A 19790-nucleotide genomic window follows, 5' to 3' on the forward strand; every position below is an offset into this window, starting at 1 on the left:
TAGAAGTCTAGTTTCTACACACACTCACATATCTTCCATCTAGGCAAACCAGAGGCGTTACCAGAGTTCAATGACACATTTCAGACAGGCAAAAACACTCAGAGGGTATGAAGCAGGGTTGGTGAGAGCTGTGGCCTGGGAAGAGTCCTACGAATCATGTAGAGAGGCCCGGAGGGTGACATTTGGCCCCAGACCTAAGGCTTTCCACTGTTGATCTAAGTGCAGTGGCTCATAACAACGTAAAAAAAGCCCTGCTGGATCAGGATCTACAAAGTAAGCAGGAAGTGTTGGGACAGGAAGTCTATGGGTGGGCGCTCTCTCTTACAGGACCAGCCCACCCATGAGGCAAGGTGAGGCGACTGCCTCAGGCAGCAGAATCCACAGGGGTAGCAGATCCCAATGTTGGGCTTTCTTCCCTGCTTGTTGCTGATCTTCCTTCATGGTGGGGAGGAGTGGCAACATTTTGCGGTGTGTGTCTGGTGCCAAAATGTCTTGGGGTGGCCCTGCTCCCTTACTGCAGTTTACTCAGAACAGACTTGCATGAGCACACCCAGAATTGAGTAAAGAACTTGCCTCTACTGTTTGCATGTGACCTAAGTTAACAAAACAGATGGAAGTGGGTTGAGGGCATGGGGAGGAGAGTGGGCAGAACAAGTGAAAATAACAGAGGCAAAGACATTGTACTAACCTTCAGTCATTCGCCGGTACTTATCCTTGAACATGAACCCAAAGACCAGACAGCATCCTCTCTTTGGGAGACCAAGTTCTGCAAAAGACAGCAAAGTAGATGGTGATAAGCAAAACTGTTGACTAAAAATGGGAGGCATTTGCAAAAAAACAAAAGAAAAAGAAAAAAGTCTGGATCAGAGCAGAGAGCATTTTAAGAGACCCTGGTTGGAAGCAAGCTATTCAAATAAAGTTTTTATTTCTTACACATAGGTTATAGAGTAGCCTTACTAGATGCCAAGGTTTCCCTCTACCAAGAGGGGAAGGAGATGTGCTTTTCTGCTGTGGAGGCCCCTGCACAGCTGCACTTGCTGAAAGAATAGCAAGGCACTCACTAAAGTGCCAGCAGCTGTGGTCATAAGGCCCTGAAGCAGGGAGTTAACAGCAGTGGTGCAGGAGCAGCAGCAGTAACAGATCTACTGGATCCAAAGGCATATTGTTTCACCAAGAATTTTCCTATAAGATCAGACCCTATTATTTCTGACGTCCTGCTTTTACCTGTTCCTGTTTTTATGTGCTTATTTATTTATTTATTTATTTATTCTGGCTTACTGATTTTATTATACTGCTTTATTGTTTGTTTTCTATATCTCTTGCAGTTTTTTTTTATTAAAACAAACAAACCATTAAGTGGTTTAGAAGTGCTTTCCAATAAACAAGCAAACAGACAATGGTTTCTGTTTCATTAGCTGCCACCTATATTGAAGGCATGGGATATATATTCAGTATCCATATCTGTCTTGTCTATCTATAAACACATGCCAGTTACAGATAGGTAGCCGTGTTGGTCTGCCATAGTCAAAACAAAAAAAATTCCTTCCAGTAGCACCAACTTAGTTGGTCTTTAAGGTGCTACTGGAAGGAATTTTTTTTGTAGAAACACATGCATGCAGGTAGCATGTAAATATATAAACAAAAAATCCATGGGCGCTTTTCAACCAGATGTGACCAAAATCACTATAATTCAGGCACCAATTCATTTCAGTGCTATCATGCTATGCCCACCGTATTGCTGCTTCCCTATCCCTGGTATATTCAAAGATATATCTGGGCTGTGATGCAAACACCAGTCACAGGAACTGGATGACTGTACTAAATCCCAGCACCAACTCTTCCATTTCTCCCACCTGAGTTGTGTATGGATTTTTAACGAACAAATCCAGGTCCGTCCCCCGCCCCCAGTGCCCAGCTAACTTCCACTCCCCAGTGGAAACTCCTTCCCTGAGTGTTTGCTTCAGACGCTCTGTTTATGTTCAGGAGGATGCTCAATAAATCTCTGCTCTTCAACACATGCAAGTAATGAGAGCTCTCTAATCCCGTTCACTTAGCAGACCGTGTGATAAAATAGAACATGGGACCTTGAAGGAGAGATAAATCTGTCTTCAGGCTCCATGCCCTTTCAAAGCAAAACAGCTGGCCTGTAAAGTAGCTGAACGCCAAGGCCTGAGGAAGTAGATGTCTTTGATCTCTTGCTTTCTTACAGGAGCTGCCTGGCTATCAGCAAAAAGGCAGAGAAATGGATCTAAGCATGGGTTTTTCCAGAAAAAAGGGAGACGGCCGTCTCTGTGTGCTTTCCACCTTCACCATGCATCTGTATGTGTATATATCTCTTGCAGTGCGTAAAAACACCTTGCAGATTCTTCAAACAAAACCACCTCATGGCACAGCAGAAAGAATTAAGGCAGCGCGCTCTGCCTTGCCTGTGGCCCAGACATATACGACTGGGTCTCTCTCATTTTGTGCGGCCTTGCTGATCAAAGTTCTTTTGATGTTTGTTTAGTGTGCCTGTGGTCCTTTTTTATATCTACTACTTCATTTGCAAACAGAGAATTACTGGGTCTCAGGGCAAGCAGGAATCGATGCCAATAACAGGGCCCAAAGCAACATCTCCACTACAAATTTCAGATGGAGAGAGAACGAGCTGTAGTTAAGGGCGTGAGAAAGACATGTGCTCATGGAAGAAACTTTTCTTTCTAGCCCATGTGACATGAATGGGAACTTCTGGCCTTACAGGTGTTCTTACTCCCATCAGTCCCAGTCTGAATAGTCAATAGTCAGGGATGATGAGAGTTGGGGTCCAATGACTTCTAGAGGGCCATACGTTTGCCATCCCTGCAGAATGGAGGAGCAGAGGTAGGGAAATTGCAGCAACTGAAATATGATGAATGTCATTTTCCAAAATCTAACACAGATAGCTCTGGTATCTCAAATGGTTCCCAAGGCATAAGGCTGGTGACCAGCCTCAGTTAAAATGAAAAAGGAAATCTGGTTGAAGGATCTTCTATTATGTGGTCTACCTCCCCCAATACTTGCAGTCATATCACCATTCCAAATCAGTGAGAAAACTGCTGATCAAGCCAATTATAAACAGTGTTTGTAACAGGTCGGTGTTTCACAAAACACCATTTCTTTTAAATGGTGAGGATGCTACCACCAAGCCAACATGAAGGCAGTATTATTTATCAATGCTGCCTCCAAAATTTGCAACGTAGAAAGTGATCCGCTGTGAAAGGTGGTAACTTTTAGTGATTCAATTTTCTTGGAGAGATGAGCACAGGTCATAGTGGGCCACTGAGGCTAAAACAGGAATATGGAATGTGTGGCCCTGCAGATGTTGTTTGGCTCTGACTCCAGTTGTGACTAACTAGCATTGGCATTGCTGGCTGGGGTTGTTGGAGCTGACCAGCATCTGGGAGACTACAGGTTCCCAATCCCTGGTTTATGGCATCCAACAATCCTAGTTCCCGTATCCTGAATAGCCTCACCATTTAGATAGCAGGCTCCTATTGTAAATTTGTTTCATGAAAAGTTCATGAAACATCTGGACATAGGCCAAATAGCATTTTCAGTCCTGTTGTGTTCAGCATAAGGAAACCGCCATAAAATGTACCTTTGGGACTGCCATTTGTACACAGCTGCCCCCAGGTTTAGAATTAATCATTTTTTCTCCCTTTTAAACAAGTCCAAGCAGGCAGAGGCCCATCAATAAGGCTGCAGTAGCATCCTCATTTCAGGATCACTTGTCTTATCTGTATAAAACTGGAGAAGTAAACAAGCTGTTATTCATGCCTTTGCTGATATGAAACCAAAGGTATCATTGATCCTTATCAAGCCTCTAATGAACTGCCAAGGTATCAGAATGTAATTAAAAGCACCAAATTAACTAAACTTATCAGCCATAATAAACAGTGGCTTCAACAACAGAGCCAAACAAATCAGCTTCCCTTCCCCCTTTCCACCTTTCCTGCTAATTGTGAAATGTAATTACATAATTACCCATCTCTTTTGCATGGGTGGGGTCCTGTTTATTGCTGTTGATTGATGCAGCTAGTGGATGAATCTAGAACGAGGGCCTATCAATAAAGGCATATGTAAAGTGAAAACCTCTGCAAGGATAGCCCAAAGATCTAAGCCATAGAAACAGTTTGTATTTACTGGAGGGCCAGCCCTACTGTTAAGCAGAATGGGGCAACTGCTTCAGGTGGGAGGGAGAAAACAAAGCAGTATTCCATGCAGCCTACCTTACACCCTTAAGCTAGTCTGTTACCCTCAGATGCAGTGGGATATATTTTATTTATTTACATCAGATCATACATAATATCTATACAGTGTACAAAGGGATAAAAGATAATACAGTGGTACCTCAGGTTAAGTACTTAAATCGTTCCGGAGGTCCGTACTTAACCTGAAACTGTTCTTAACCTGAAGCACCACTTTAGCTAGTGGGGCCTCCTGCTGCCGCTGTGCCGCTGGAGCCCGATTTCTGTTCTCATCCTGAAGCAAAGTTCTTAACCTGAAGCACTATTTCTGGGTTAGTGGAGTCTTTAACCTGAAGTGTCTGTAACCTGAAGTGTATGTAACCTGAGGTACCACTGTATGCAGAAAAAAAATGTAAATAGGCTCTCAGGTTACAAGGCAGCACCTCAGGAGCAATTGAACTAGTGCGTAAAAGGCATGGTCAACACAACTGCACTGGAGGTCTGGAGATCCTCATTAGAATCTAGGGACCGCTAGCCCATTCGCCATTGATGAAGTAAGATGCAACAGCCAGTCTAGTAATCCTCTGCACATGGATTGTGGGAAATCAGCATCTTGCCCTTTGCCTCAGGCAGCAAAAGACTATGGGCCAGCTCTGATGGTGATTTTTGGTGCCCTGAACGGGCAGCAAATAGTTGGTCATTTAACTGTTGCATTTTTGCTGCCTGGGAAAACAAGAAGGGCTTGTAGCATTTTCTGTCTCAAATACAGTAATAACTTGACCAGCCCTACTGTAATCTGGGGAACCGGGTTTGAGTCTCCGCTCCTCCACATGCAGCTGCTGGGTGACCTTGGGCCAGTCACACTTCTTTGAAGTCTCTCAGCCCCACTCACCTCACAGAGTGTTTGTTGTGAGGGAGGAAGGGAAAGGAGATTGTTAGCCGCTTTGAGACTCCTGAAGGGGAGTGAAAGGCGGGATATCAAATCCAAACTCCTCTTCTTCTTCCTTCCCTAGGCACCTCTGTTACTTTACAAAGCTCTAAACAACTTGGACCTAAAGCAGCGATGCAGCATGGGTTGCTGGCACCCAGGGTGGGCCAGAGCTGAATGCAGACTTGTAGCTAGGAGGACATGATATCCAGTAATATCAGGTCAGAGAGACAAACAGGAACTAGAGAAAACTAGGAGTGGGCATTGTGGTCAGAGTAAGCAGGTTCAGGTTAGATTCATGGGAGAAAGCATCACATGTGAAGGGGAGAACATGTAGTACAAGCATAAGCAAACTCAGCCCTCCAGATGTTTTGGGACTACAACTCCCATCATCCCCAGCTAGTGGTCAGGGATGATGGGAGTTGTAGTCCCAAAACATCTGGAGGGCCGAGTTTGCCCATGCCTGATGTAGTGTTTGGGCCTCTTTGCCAGATTCCCTACACAGGTTGGCTCAACAATTTTGGGGTCTTCCTATAAAAAGCTCAACGACTTTTGGGATGTTTTTAATTTTAGAAATGTGGCAAAGAGCTGAGGTATTGGCTTCCCGTCCTTTAGATCTGCTACTGCATTGCACCTGATCCCTCTGGAGGCTCCAGCCATAAAGGCAAAAGTCCACATTGTAACATTCAAGTTTCAATGGATCAAAGCATAATTCTGGATTTGAGGTCTTATTTCAAGTTTGCTCTCAAGGGGGCCTTCTTTTACACTTGTAAAAAATACGTTGCTACCCTCATGATGAGACGGAACAATGCAAGCACGCACAGCATTATGATAATTCATGCTGCAAATACATTAAGAGTTTGCTAAAGCTTTTATAGCTAAAGGCATATTTAAATGCTTAACTGCTCCTTCAAGGTGTCTTGGTGCTGCTGCGCTGAAGGCCTGAATCTCTGAGCCGGGTTCCACCCCCAAGCCCTTTCATATGCAAGGGAAAATCTACAGCTCGGAGAGCAAAGCACACAGCACTTACAATGCTTTAGCTATAGGGGACCATGGGGAATCAGATGGGTCTTTTTTTTAAATAGCCAGGCATGTGCATGAGTTTCAAACTTGGAATCATCCCCCAGGTGTGCCAGGCACACTCTAATGTTGTCTGGAGCAGCATCCCAGCTCCCTCAGCTGCCGCAAGTCTCTCAAGGCAGACTCACAGTTACCCACAGTGGTTAGGTAAACGGACCCCTGACCATTAGGTCCAGTCATGGCCGACTCTGGGGTTGCAGCACTCATCTAGCTTTATTGGCCGAGGGAGCCGGCGTACAGCTTCCGGGTCATGTGGCCAGCATGACTAAGCCGCTTCTGGCGAACCAGAGCAGCGCACCGAAACGCCGTTTACCTTCCCGCCGGAGCGGTACCTATTTATCTACTTGCACTTTGACGTGCTTTCGAACTGCTAGGTTGGCAGGAGCAGGGACCGAGCAACGGGAGCTCACCCCGTCGTGGGGATTCGAACCGCCAACCTTCTGATTGGCAAGTCCTAGGCTCTGTGGTTTAACCCACAGCGCCACCCGTGTCCCCCCATAGTGGTTACTCTTCACCTTTAACTAAAAAAAGCTTGCAGCTGTAAAGGCTCAACCCTCCCCACCACAACATACACAACTTAGGAGGAGCGGTGGCACTGGGGATTTAGAAATCTCCCAGAGATTGGCAGCCAAACCACTGAAGCCAATGAAGCCGTATTTTTCGCCCCATAAGATGCACCTGACCATAAGATGCACCTTCTCCTGCTGGAGCCTTGGCAATGGGACAGCGCCTACAGCTCAGTCAGCCTGCCTCCAAAGGTGGCAGCAGTGGCGGCGGCGAAACTGAACTCATTGGCTTTCCTGGCGGCTGCACCAACAGCCGCCGCTCTTTTCAATGAGCCTCATTCTCCAACCACAACATCTATCTCCCTGGGCAATGTTTGCTCAGACATTACTTGGCTCTGGAAGTAGCACCTCTCTTTCTCTCTATCGCCTCTCATTAAGCCGCAGGAAACTCCTGTTGCAACTATATCCGCTACCCAGGAGGGAGGACGCCAAGGGAGAGGGGTGGAGAGAGAGAGAGCTTGTTCAGATCACACGTTGTTGTTGTTAATTTGTATACTGCCCTCCCTCTGAAGATCACAACATAAAAATGCAAAACAAAAACAGAGTAAAAGTGAAGGTCACCCCCTCACCTTGCAAACAAAACCCAAAAATGTTGCCTGCCAGCCTTGCTTGCTCATCCAAGGGATAAAGAGACCCGTTTCCTCTACTTCTGGCAATGTCTCCCTCAGAGCCTTTAGACACACATGGGCATCTGGCAGCTAAGCCTTGGAGTAAGAGGCAAATATATTGCTTGGCGGGAGCTCCCCGTCCCAATCTGACAGAGCGCACAAGGGAGAAAGATCTCCCTCTGCGCTGGCTCCTGGCTGCTCTCATGCAAGTCACAGAGCCCCTTGGATGGAGGGAACTCTAAAGAGTGTTCTAAAGCCCTCTTCCCCCGCCTCACCTCTCTCCACCCCCTCACACGGGTGGGGGACGCTCATGAGAGCACCGCCATTAGGATGCTTGCACGGGCAGCGTGCCAGGCCCCCGCTGCTCCGGGAACCAAAGTCCGCAGCTCCGCCGCTGCCAGAGTCCACTTCATAAGACGCACAGACATTTCCCCTTACTTTTTAGGGGGGGGGGAAAGGGCGTCTTAAGGAGCGAAAAATACGGTATACAATGGGGGGAGGGAGTTGGAAAGTTTAGTTTTAGTTTCCTTAGTTTGTTTGATGAATAAATATAATGTATGGGAATGCATGCAATATGACTATGAGTAAAATCAGTGGGTGTGCGCCCTAATGAAATATGCATGATTATGGTACCGCTTGTGGGCTTCCCAGAGGCACTAGGATGGGCACTACATGGGAACACAATACAGGACTAGATAGGCCACCAGGGCTGCTCTTAGGCAGTGGCAGAGCTCCGGCACTGGGGGGCGGAGAGCAGGTGAGGACGGGGCTGGTGTGTGTCCTGGGGACATGGTGCACTGACCACAGGGGCGTGATACGCTGCCTGTGGGGGCATGACACCCAGCATGGGGGGGCAGCTGCAATGGCACCCCACCGGGATCGTGCTGCTGGGGGTGGTGTGCTCCCCCCTGCACTCCTCTTCCTCTGCCAGTGTTCTTAGGATCTGGTGTCCAGCGATTATCCCCCCCTCCCTCCATCCCAAAGCTAATACTGTGGTACCTCAGGTTAATTCATTCCGGAGGTCTGTACTTAACCTGAAACTGTTCTTAACCTGAAGCACCACTTTAGCTAATGGGGCCTCCTGCTGCTGTCGCGCCGCTGGAACACGATTTCTGTTCTCATGCTGAAGCAAAGTTCTTAACCTGAAGCACTATTTCTGGGTTAGTGGCGTCTGTAACCTGAAGCATATGTAACCTGAAGCATATGTAACCCAAGGTACCACTGTAGTAGAAGGAGAAGCTTACACATGTCAGAGGAATGAACAGCTCTGCAGGCAGTAGAGAAGGGGAAATTTATCCATTTCATGTCCCCTTAGCATCTTTCTGGGGTGGTACACACTCCACTCAGCAACGTAAGGCACTGCCTTATGTAAAGTCACACTGTCGCTTCATTTAGCCCAGTAATGACTACTCTGACTGGCAGGGAATCCTTGGAGTGAAGGGCAGAGGCCTTATCTCAATAACTGGCAACTTAACTGGCAACTCAACAACAACAACAACAAAACTGGCAACTCAACAACTTTCTAACTTAAGATGCTGGGGATCTTAAGTGCTCTACTACTGAATTATGGGGCGGAAGATGACAAAGCTGGAAAAGGGGCTCAGGTTCTGCTGAGTTACTCTTCTTCCCTTCCTTCGTCAACCCCTCCCTCCTTTCCTTAGCAATTTTACAGCTCACTTTGAAGGCAATTATGTTATACAAAAGTCATGGAGAGCTTGAGGTTTCAGATGAAGCAGCACACAAAAATGCTATTGCAAAGGGGTAGTAAAGGTTTATTAACGTCATCATAATTTGTGCTTTTGTGCAGCTGAATCCCATCAGGAATGGTAATAAATGTTTAATAGCCCAATAATACCTGTTTAATAATTTTCTGAGCTCATTCCTGCCTAATTGCAAGTTTATTAAAGAACAATAAACTTTATAATCGCTGTAAAGACATAATTGCAATTCCAACACTTATTTAATATTGAGTTAATTATATTACAACTAAGTAATTTTTCCTATACATATTAAATATCAATTAGTTGTTTTAAACTATTGATTTGTATTTAATTAACTGTGCTATTATATACTAATTAAATTCTTATACAAAAAGTTAAAACAGCTGGTCCCTCAAATTAAATTTAAAAAAGCAAAAACACAAAACACTCATTGTATTGAAATAAATCACACATTTACATCAATTCATGGTTTCCTTCCACAATGATGAATATTCAGAAACTGTGGTAATAAATGCAGGGTTCCACATGCTCTACCATAATTAAGTTACTTAAAACCAAAGAGATCTTTATTTTCTAAGACAGCCTTTGCCAACCAGATATACAGGACTACAATTCCCACCAGCCCCAATCAGCACAACCAACAGTAAGGGATGATGTGAATAATAGTCCAACAAAGTCAAAGAGTGAGCCAGCAGTAGATTGCACCATTCAAAGTTGGAGTTAGCAAAAACACAACCTTCACTTGGCTGAGTGTCAGGCCTAATGACACTGAGGCCCTTCTTCGCGTCCCTCCTCCTTGAGAGGTCTGGAGGGTGGCAACACGAGAACAGGGCCTTCTCTGCAGTGGCTCCCCATCTGTGGAATGCTCTCCCCAGGGAGGTTTGCTTGGCATCTTCATTATACACCTTTAGGCAAAAATGTTCCTTTTTAACAGTCCTCCTGTTTCAGCCCCTCTTTGAACAGACCATTCCTGATGGGAATGTGACCCTGGATCCCCAACCAAGGTTTATGGGACAGGATGAGATCTCAGTGCTGGACTATGTGTCATGGAAAAATGATGCCTGGATGTCACAAGGCTGATAGGGAAATGCCAGGTCTCCGCAAGTCAAGAAAAGGCTGGAGGCTTGGAGTGCAATTGACTTTTATTCACAGAAGGTCACACAGCTAGGTCTCCCAGGCTTGGCTTCTTCAGCTTGAGATATTGCTGGAAACTGACCTGTGGCCCCGCCTTTCCCCTCTAGCTTCTCACTCCAGAGCCCTTCCCAATAGACGGTGCGATGGACTGTGTGTGAGCTCCTCCTCTGGGCCTGTCTGGCCCTTTGTTCAGCAACATGCAGGCCTTTCCTGGAGCAAGGTATGAGAGGAGGAGAGCCAGCAGGACCGAAACCGTCTTACTGCGGGATGGCAGGCGTACCCTACCATTCCTCCCTGTCTGCGTCTGCACTCACACTGAGACGCTCAGCTTCCAGCCCCATCCTGGAAGAGCCTTCTTCTTCTCCCCCCCCCTCCACCCATTCTCCAACCTGCTGCTTCCAGGACCTCCCAGCTCATCCCTTCCCCAGAGTCCCACCGCCAGGACCCTGGGTCAAAGCTCTCATCTTCTCTGTCCTCCCTGTGGGGCACCTGGCTTCCACCACTCCTCCCCATCCAGTCAGTTCCTGATACTGGTTTCCAAAAACCCTTCCCAAGTTTTGAATTCGTAAGTGCTCATCCAGCCTCTTTCATTCCCCTCCTGCCCAGCTGTGTGATTTGTCCGACTCCCACCCTGTTACTATATGGCTGTTAAACAGCTGCTGTTGTTTTGTACCTTGGGTGAACCTAATCTTTCGCCTATTATCATTTTGTGTTTTACTTTGCTAAGCAGGCAAAGCTGTATGAGGCCCTTTGAGATAACAGGGTGTCATATAAAGATGAGTTATTATTATTAAAATCTTTGCCAGGTTAATTCTTTAAAAATATGCTTGAAAAACAAAAAAAAATTAATATAATATAATACAATAAAAAGACCAGCCTGATAAACAAATGAGCATATTACTGCTTGAAATATGAATGAGGTAGGGAAGAAATGCGCTTAAACACTTTAGCTCTGCAGCATTTTACTCCATACTGCACTGCTGAAAGGTTGCATTTATAAACCTATTCATTTTGTTATGTACTCGCAAACCTTGTCATCCATTTATTGCACAAATAAAATCTTAAAAGCGGAGGATTAGTTGAGTGTGTCCCTGTGGGACCACAATGGGGCTTTAACGGATCCATCATTGGTGCTAAACAGATGGAACAGAGATGGTTGCCAGCTCATCTTGTTCCACGTCCTTAAAAAGTAGGGAATGTGCCATATGTGCAGGAGAAAGGAAGGAAGGAAGGAAGGAAGGAAGGAAGGAAGGAAGGTAGGTAGGTAGGTGTTGGGCTTCTTCTTGGGCTGGATGAATGGAAACAAAACACACTTTGACCAAATTAGTTATCAAACTGTTGATTTCATAATGCCCTACTTGAAAAGCAGGTACATTGTAAGAGAAAAATGTTATCTAATTTTGTTGTGAAATCTCTCTGTGAAAAAAGTAAAAGTAAATTAATCTCAATACATTCTCTCTCCATGTTTAAGTTTTTACTTGCACTGAAAAGGGAAAGGTTTCATTTTAGAACAAACCATAGTTCCTTGCTTAGAACAAAATACAGCTTGTTCTAATGAAAGTAAGTTAACAAGCCAGAAGGGTCACAAGTTGTCCCACTTTATAGAAGGCAGTCCTGTAGATCCTGGGCTGCCCAGAAGTCAAGACCCCACTCTCAGCCTCGCTGATGTGGTCCAAAGGAAAGCAGAGCAATACATTTGGCACCAGCTTGGCTGCAGGGGGTGCCAGAAGAAGGCATGCAGGGTACCACCCAACCATCTTACAGACACTCTTCTGGATTTGTGTAGGGTTCACTCCCCAGCCATTTCTTCTCCTGAAGATATCCCACAATGTAGCAGAGATTTAGCACAAGCATTTCCCTTCCCTTCTTCTGAATACCAGTTTCTGGAAACTTCAGGAGGGATGAGTGATTGGATCCTGTTTGTGGGTTTCCCACAGGCATTTGGTTGGCCACTGTGAGAACATGATACTGAACTAGACAGAACATGGGCTGATCCCTCCCTTGTTCTAATAGGAGTCCTCCTGTTTCAGCCCTTATTTGAACAGGCCATTCCTTCCCCCACCCCAGCTTTCCAACTGATACTTGGGGTGGTGGTGGTAGGGAGGAAGCAGCCTCCTAAGGTTTTCCTCAAAGTATGCTGATACCCTTCTCTCCTTTCTTGGTGGGCCTGGTAGGCTCCATTTCTGTCACCTATTGGGGGGCAGTGATGCTGGCACCCACCCCACTAAGTCTCCACACTTGCAAGTCAGTAACCAGGCATCCTAGTGTCTGGCTCAAAAGGCATGCTTTAAAATCTGGACCAGGCTCTTCAGAAGAAAAGATTCACTGAAACATCTCCATGAATGGAAGCTAGAAAGTTTGAAGCAGATCTCGATATAAGGATGGCTTCAAAAACCATGTAATATCCTCTCTCTCAATGAGTGCTGTTTGTCCCAGCCGGCTGAGTTTGCTTTCACCGTAAGAGGACACCTTCACTCTCATCCGAGGGAGGTAAGGCGACCAGAGGCCTCCTTCCTCCTTTCTGCAGCAGCGAGTCACATCTGCTTTGTTCACACTTCATTGGCAACACTTTCCCAGCCAATATGGACTGTGTCTTCCCTGCAAACCTCTTCAACTCTACCAAGGCAGAAATAACAAGGACAGAGCAGCCTCAGCAGAGGGGACACATGCTAGCTCCTTGCTCTGTCCATCTGCTACAAGTCTCTCTCTCTTAGCTTGCATCCGCTACCACCCCCCACAGTCCCTGATGCCTCTGAGCTGTCTCTCTTTTGCCTCCTGATCTGTTTTGCAGCTCAGTCCTGAACTCCAGTTGCTTGGGGAGCCAACTTGACAGAGGCTCTAACAACACAGACGCCTCCCAAGCTACTCCTTCCTTTTGATTCTGCCCAGGATCTGGCATGGAAGTCTCCAGGACTCAGCTAAATAATGTCAGCTGTGGTTGGAAAACTGGTGTAATCCTCCTGGGGGAGCACATGAGAAAGTAAGAAATAACGGCAACATCTGCATTATACATCTAAAGCACCATTCTGCTGAAGCATACCACTTTAAGCAGCAATGGCTTCCCAAACAATCCTGGGAGCACTAGTTTGTTAGGGATGCTGAGAGGTGTTATGAGATACCCATTCCTCTTGCAGAGCTACAATTCCCAGAGTGGTTTAACAACCAATCCCTCCTCAGCCCAGGGAACTCTGGGACTACAGGTCCCAGGATTCATTGGTACTGTGAAAGTGGTACGATACTGCCATACATGAAGGGAAAGAAGTGGCCTATGTCAGAGGCTATGGAGCCATACTAGCCAGCAGAGCAATTGCTGAAGGAGCTGTAAGAAATTAGACCAAGGATGCCCTCTGGCTTCAGTTTACCTACTCCTTGTTTAGACACTTAATGGCCAAGAACTGTGCTTTGAATGAAAATTGGAAACAAAGGGGCAACCAGCAAAGATGAAAGATATCTGGAGCAAATATGCTGCAGGTAAATATGTTCAGACTTGAGAGAGAATGACAGCTACACCGTGGCCAGTCATGATCCACCAGTCTGCAGGGCCTTGACCATTGCTCTGGTTTCTCCTCACCACACCTGTGGTCCCTCTGAACTAAAGCTCTCATTTAAGCAGCAAAAAAGAAAAAAAGAAAAAGAAAAAATGTATTCACATATACTGTGTTTCATCATTTGGAGATGATCTGGCATTCTGAGGCAGGGAACCCCATGGACCTTCTATTACTGAGAAATCATGCTCCAGCCTCACAAATGCCATTACCGCTCTGTATCTTATAATTAAATTGTATTTGGCGGTTACCTCACAGCATGCCTGCAATTCTTACTCATCTAAGGGTTTTGTAATTCCACCTCCCCCGCCTCGGATTCCATTATTTTTGCCCTAAGATTTCCCTCTTCCCCCCCCCTCCACACTTCTAAAAAAATAAATAAAAATCTTGGCAATTTCACAAAACACTTCAAGTTTCAAAAAAGAGAGAGAGAGATGAAAAGAATGAAAGAGGACTGTGCTGTATTAAAAAAATCGGTCAGATTCTTCTCTTGCCATCTCCCGCTTTCCATGCTTCAAGTGGTTAAGAAAGGGGAAATGGAAATGCTTGTGAAAAGAATTCTGATTGTGGCTTTTTTGTAATTAAAATGAAAGCACAACTTAGAACTGGGCAGCCCATAGACAGTGCATACTCCAGGCTTTTGGGCAGGAGCAGAGGCTCTCCCTGCCCTACTTGGGAATGCTGGGGATTGAACCTTCGGCATTCAAAGCAGACACTCTACCACTGAGCTATGACCTTTCCCAAAATTAGTAATGCACCTGACTCTCTAGAGAGGGCTCTCCCATAAGACCACTGCCTCCAAAAGGAAGCCAACAAAAGAGGGCTCTCCCATAGACTATCAAGTCCAAAATTTAAAAGTACCATCTAAAGTGAGGTTCCCCCCAAAAAACCATTAAGTCAGTAGTCTGAAATTACTGAACTGCACAACTGTTCAAGACACCTGGGTTTTGGATCCATCCACTCTTGGTAACAACTGCATCCTGGCATGGGAGCTACAAATTATAACTTGGTTACCTGCTGCTCTTTTCACTCATGTGAAAGTAACATTTCACTCTGGCCTGCTAGACCGGACAGCAAAGCCCTATCCTGGTTCTGAATGAACAAGGCCCCTCTAAGGGGAAAAGATGAGAGAAGGCAGGTGTTCTTTGTTTGTTTTTTAATGGCAATCACTCACTGCAGAACTAGTGCTTTGATTGGAGGTATTGAAGCTTTCGAATCTGCAGGCAGGAGGGCCATTCTAGTTGCTGGGTGGCAATGGAAGAGGATGTCAAATGCACAGTGAAGGCTTAAATGCCACACCACTGGGTGTTGATTGCAGATATGAACTGCACAAGGTCCCCAAATCGGAGGCAGCAGGAGATCCTCCCACAAAAAGGAGTGGCCTGTCATTTACATTATTTGGCGATAGTACTTGAGACTGCAACACAGAGAGAGAAGTTCAGACAGGAAAACAGTTAGAGAAATGGGTGATAAATAGCACTAGCCTGGCCATAAGGATAAATGATATTATTTTATTTGCAACCCTTGTCATGGGTTCAAGGGTTGGCAATGATGGGCATCTGCCAAGGTTTGCTCCTGGGCTGAGGGCCCCCTGCTCCTTCCTCACTGCTCCAACTGTGTCACTGCCTCTCCATTTGCCCTCTGAGAGCATGCAAGTAATGAAGAAAGTGAAAGGATTAGAATATGCAAATTGTATTAAGACACATCAAGTGGTCTTCACTTTGCATAGCCTGTCTGTGATTGGGAGCAACATCTGGAAAGTCAATGGAGATGCCGCCCTATGATTTTCTGTTCTATGAAGTGAGCTTGGGCTCAAGGGAATTGTGGCTTTTCTCTAGAGATTGCTGATGGGCTATCATTTTTGAGCCAGGCCCAGTGTCTCACAAGAGTATTCTGGACGACTGTTTGCATTTGTGTTCTCACAGCTGAAAGCACCGAAGCAAGCAAAAACAGAAATTATTGAATCAAACCCCATAAGGCTTCAAGCTTGAGAGATTTCCAAGAAATCTTTTTGAAGGAAAAAAAGAATACAACTTGGAAAGTTTTTATCTGCAACCTCCCTTAAATTCCCCCAATTATTTTGGCTTCTAAAACTAATCTAAACAGAAATTAATGACACAGGGTTGTTTGTCCAATGCTAGTCTTAGTTAGAGCAGCATTTAAGTTATGCATGGGTCCATCTAAGTTAATGGGCACAACTAAGATTCATCCATTTTGATGGGTTTGCTCCGAGTAGAACTTAGTTGGATACAACCAAGAGAAAACAAAAATGCAACCTTCAGATTCTACGCAGAGAAGGGTGAACTCCTTCAGTCCCTTAAACCTTGTTCCAGTCTTTAAAAACAGTGATGATGGGAGATTTCTCCTGGCTTTAATACAAACCATTTGCATGTATGGTTTGTTATGTCCACTGCCATTTATGGAAGGGGCAGTGTTTCCACTCTGAGCTAATAGAACTCATCCCTGCCTTTTGGTGATGTCTCTGTGGGGTTATTCCAATGGCACTGCCAGGCCTGAGGGGTCACTGGAAACTATGCCTCTCCCCCTCCCAACCATCACACTCCCCGCTCCAAACACTGCCCTATTCACTGCTGTCTAGGAAAGGAAATTAATCTTCTACATTAAATTGTGATATGCTTGTGAAGATTGAGGAGAAGGGAAAGAAAGTGCAACTATGATATCTCACATGCCTAGCCTTAGAACTATGATGTGGGGAGAAGAGAACGGCGCCCCTTTGCTTTATTTCCCCCCACAAAAAGGGGGGGGGGGAAAGATAGAAAGAGAGACTTGTTCTTCCACACCCTCTCGCTAGGTGGTGCAGTAAAGGTAAAGGACCCCTGACCATTAGGTCCAGTCGTGTCCGACTCTGGGGTTGCGGTGCTCATCTCGCTTTATTGGCCAAGGGAGCCGGCGTACAGCTTCCGGGTCATGTGGCCAGCATGACTAAGCCGCTTCTGGCGAACCAGAGCAGTGCACGGAAACACCGTTTACCTTCCCACCAGAGCAGTACCTATTTATCTACTTGCACTTTGACGTCCTTTTGAGCTGCTAGGTTGGCAGGAGCAGGGACCGAGGAATGGGAGCTCACCCCGTCGCGGGGATTCAAACCGCCGACCTTCTGATCGGCAAGTCCTAGGCTCTGTGGTTTAACCCACAGTGCCACCCACGTCCCTAGGTGGTGCTGTAGAGACCCTTAATGTCCCCCCCTTTTTATATTCAAAACATCTTAATTGTGGGCTCCTCCAGATGATACAGCGGTGCTGCTGAGACTGACAAGTTGTGTTGCGCAAGCTACAATGGCAATGGGGGGGGGTGCTCAAAAGTGTCATGATGTTGGAAAGCGAATAGACGATTGGTTTGACAAGGGTCTTTAAAAAAACTGCTCTTCCTTGCCACATTGTGTGTCTTGCTTGAGTTAAACCACAACTTGGAGCTGATGCTGTTCTGCCCCTTTACCTGTGGCTGGTCAGATACCAAAACTATATAACTTATGGAGGGCACTTTGCTCACCATTGCTGGGAGCCTCCCCCCACCTGCACTGGCCATAATGTGAATGATATGTGAAAATAGCTCCCTTGCCTCTCTTGATGTCAGTACAAGGCTCCCAAGCACACACACTCTCAATCCCATTAAAACTAATGGACTGAGATTGTCCACCCCATTACTTCCAATGGCTGCATTTCAACCAGACAGCCAAAAGCTCCCCTATCCTCCCCAACCGCAAGGGTGGTGGTTTTGACCCTCTCTATGCCTCATTAGCTCTTGCAGGAAGTAATTCACATAACATTTTTTTAATAAAATAAAATAAAATATTATTGTAAATTATTGTAAATATTATTGTAAAGTTGATGGTGGTCTGTGCTGGATTTTGCTAATTACACCAGGAAAATAGAAATATACTATTCTCACCCCAGACAAAATACTCATTTGTATGGCAGTTTCAGTTCTTCCCTAAATCAAAACAAAATCTCTAGGCAACAGGATCCCCTGTCTTTTCCAAGGGGGCAATGTTTCCTTGCACAAGAATTAGGAAATTGGCTATCTTCAGTTCAGCACTACCACTTAGAGGGTTTTGTTTGAATGCATGCAAGGGCAAATGAGAACATATGGAACAAGCCTCATCCCTTGACAACACTGAGTATACTGGATGCAATCCCTGGCCAATGAGTGGTTGGTGTTAATCTGAAGGGAGCCACCATCATTGAAGAGGCAAATTTAGGGGAGCACTATAGGTTCACCTGGGACACAGGGGTGCTGTGGGTTAAACCACAGAGCCTAGGACTTGCCGATCAGAAGGTTGGCGGTTTGAATCCCCGCGACGGGGTGAGCACCCATTTCTCGGTCCCTTCTCCTGCCAACCTAGCAGTTCGAAAGCACATCAAAGTGCAAGTAGATAAATAGGTACCGCTCCGGTGGGAAGGTAAACGGCGTTTCGGTGCGCTGCTCTGGTTCACCAGAAGTGGCTTAGTCATGCTGGCCACATGACCCGGAAGCTGTCTGCAGACAAACACCAGCTCCCTCGGCCAATAAAGCAAGATGAGCGCCGCAACCCCAGAGTCGGTCACGACTGGACCTAATGGTCAGGGGTCCTTTAAAAATAGGTTCACCTGCACTGGGTGCCAAGCCGAGAGGGTGCTGTAGGAAGCACCACAGCTATGATGTAGAATGGAGCTGCTGATAATTGTGCTGAGGATTTCCAACATGGGCAACTGGAAGCCCAGCCAATCTGGCTTCTCACCCCTCTGTTGAACACCCTTCATGTGATGAAGGTAGCCTCCTTCAGACTCAGTCAGTTGTGTGTAAGCTTGGAAGTGCTGCGGGTGCTCATTGCATCAGCGCAGGGGTGTAGCTAGCCCTATGCATTCCCATGGGCCCCTTTACACAAGCAAGCCCTAAAGCTGAAAGTGGCTTGTCCAAGGTCGCACCATGACCAAGTTCAGACATTCCCCTAAGCCATGGTTTAAGTGACCAGGAATGAGCTATGCCAAGCCTCAGATCCTGCCAGAGGGTTTCCAACAGGCGTCAGGTTGGCCACTTTGAGAACAGGATGCTGGGCTAGATGTGCCATTGGCCTGATCCAACAGGATCTTATGATGTTCTTGTGAAAAGAGAGATAAAGGTAAAGGTAAAGGGACCCCTGACCATTAGGTCCAGTCGTGCCCGATTCTGGGGTTGCGGTGCTCATCTCGCTTTACTGGCCGAGGGAGCCGGCATACAGCTTCCGGGTCATGTGGCCAGCAACGACTAAGCCGCTTCTGGTGAACCAGAGCAGCGCACGGAAACGCCATTTACCTTCCCGCCAGAGTGGTACCTATTTATCTACTTGCACTTTGACGTGCTTTCGAAATGCTAAGTTGGCAGGAGCAGGGACCGAGCAATGGGAGCTCACCCCGTCGCGGGGATTCGAATCGCCGACCTTCTGATTGGCAAGTCCTAGGTTCTGTGGTTTAACCCACAGCGCCACCCGTGTCCCTGGGAAACGAGAGAGAGCTGAGGCCAAATCTTGAGGGTCTTTCCTCTCAACTCAGATGTCATCTGTGCCAGCTGTTGAAAAGTAATGGCAGATACCCAAGACACTTAAGCAGCCTCAGGAGGGCCACAGGTTCCCCATCCCTAATTTACCTTAGGATCATAGATTGAATGGTAGAGCTGGAAGGGGCCACAAGGATCAACAGTTCTGCAATGCAGGAATCTTCTGCCCAATGTGGGGCTTGAACCCACGAGCCTGAGATTAAGAGTCTCATGCTCTACCGCGTTACCTGAATAAGCCAGGATAACAAACCATGGTTTAGAGATGGGTTGTTCAGGGAAAGTATAGTTGAACCACAGATTCTCCACAACAAGCTATGTTTAGTTGAATTTGGAAGCAGATGCTTTTGACCTCTTTCCAGCTATGCTGCAGGAGAAGAGGATGCAGAAGCCCAAGGCTCACTGATGTACCACTAAACTACAGTTTAGTGTACTTTTTCCCATTCTGGTGCCCTCCTGATGTTGAGAGTTCAA

At 46.3% G+C, this 19790-nt stretch overlaps 1 protein-coding gene across 2 annotated transcripts in view; it reads right to left on the reverse strand.

Moving 5' to 3' along the window:
• Window positions 1-19790, reverse strand: part of KIRREL3 (kirre like nephrin family adhesion molecule 3) — a 761495-nt gene that overhangs the window by 348768 nt on the left and 392937 nt on the right. For both annotated transcript variants that reach the window (XM_083713549.1, XM_083713548.1), the window contains exon 3: window positions 689-766. In XM_083713549.1, coding sequence (XP_083569675.1) covers window positions 689-766 — 78 coding nt within the window. The remainder of the gene's footprint in view (window positions 1-688; window positions 767-19790) is intronic.

This window comes from Podarcis gaigeae (assembly GCF_964106915.1).
Source record: "Podarcis gaigeae genome assembly, chromosome: 15".
NCBI classification, from domain to species: domain Eukaryota; kingdom Metazoa; phylum Chordata; class Lepidosauria; order Squamata; family Lacertidae; genus Podarcis; species Podarcis gaigeae.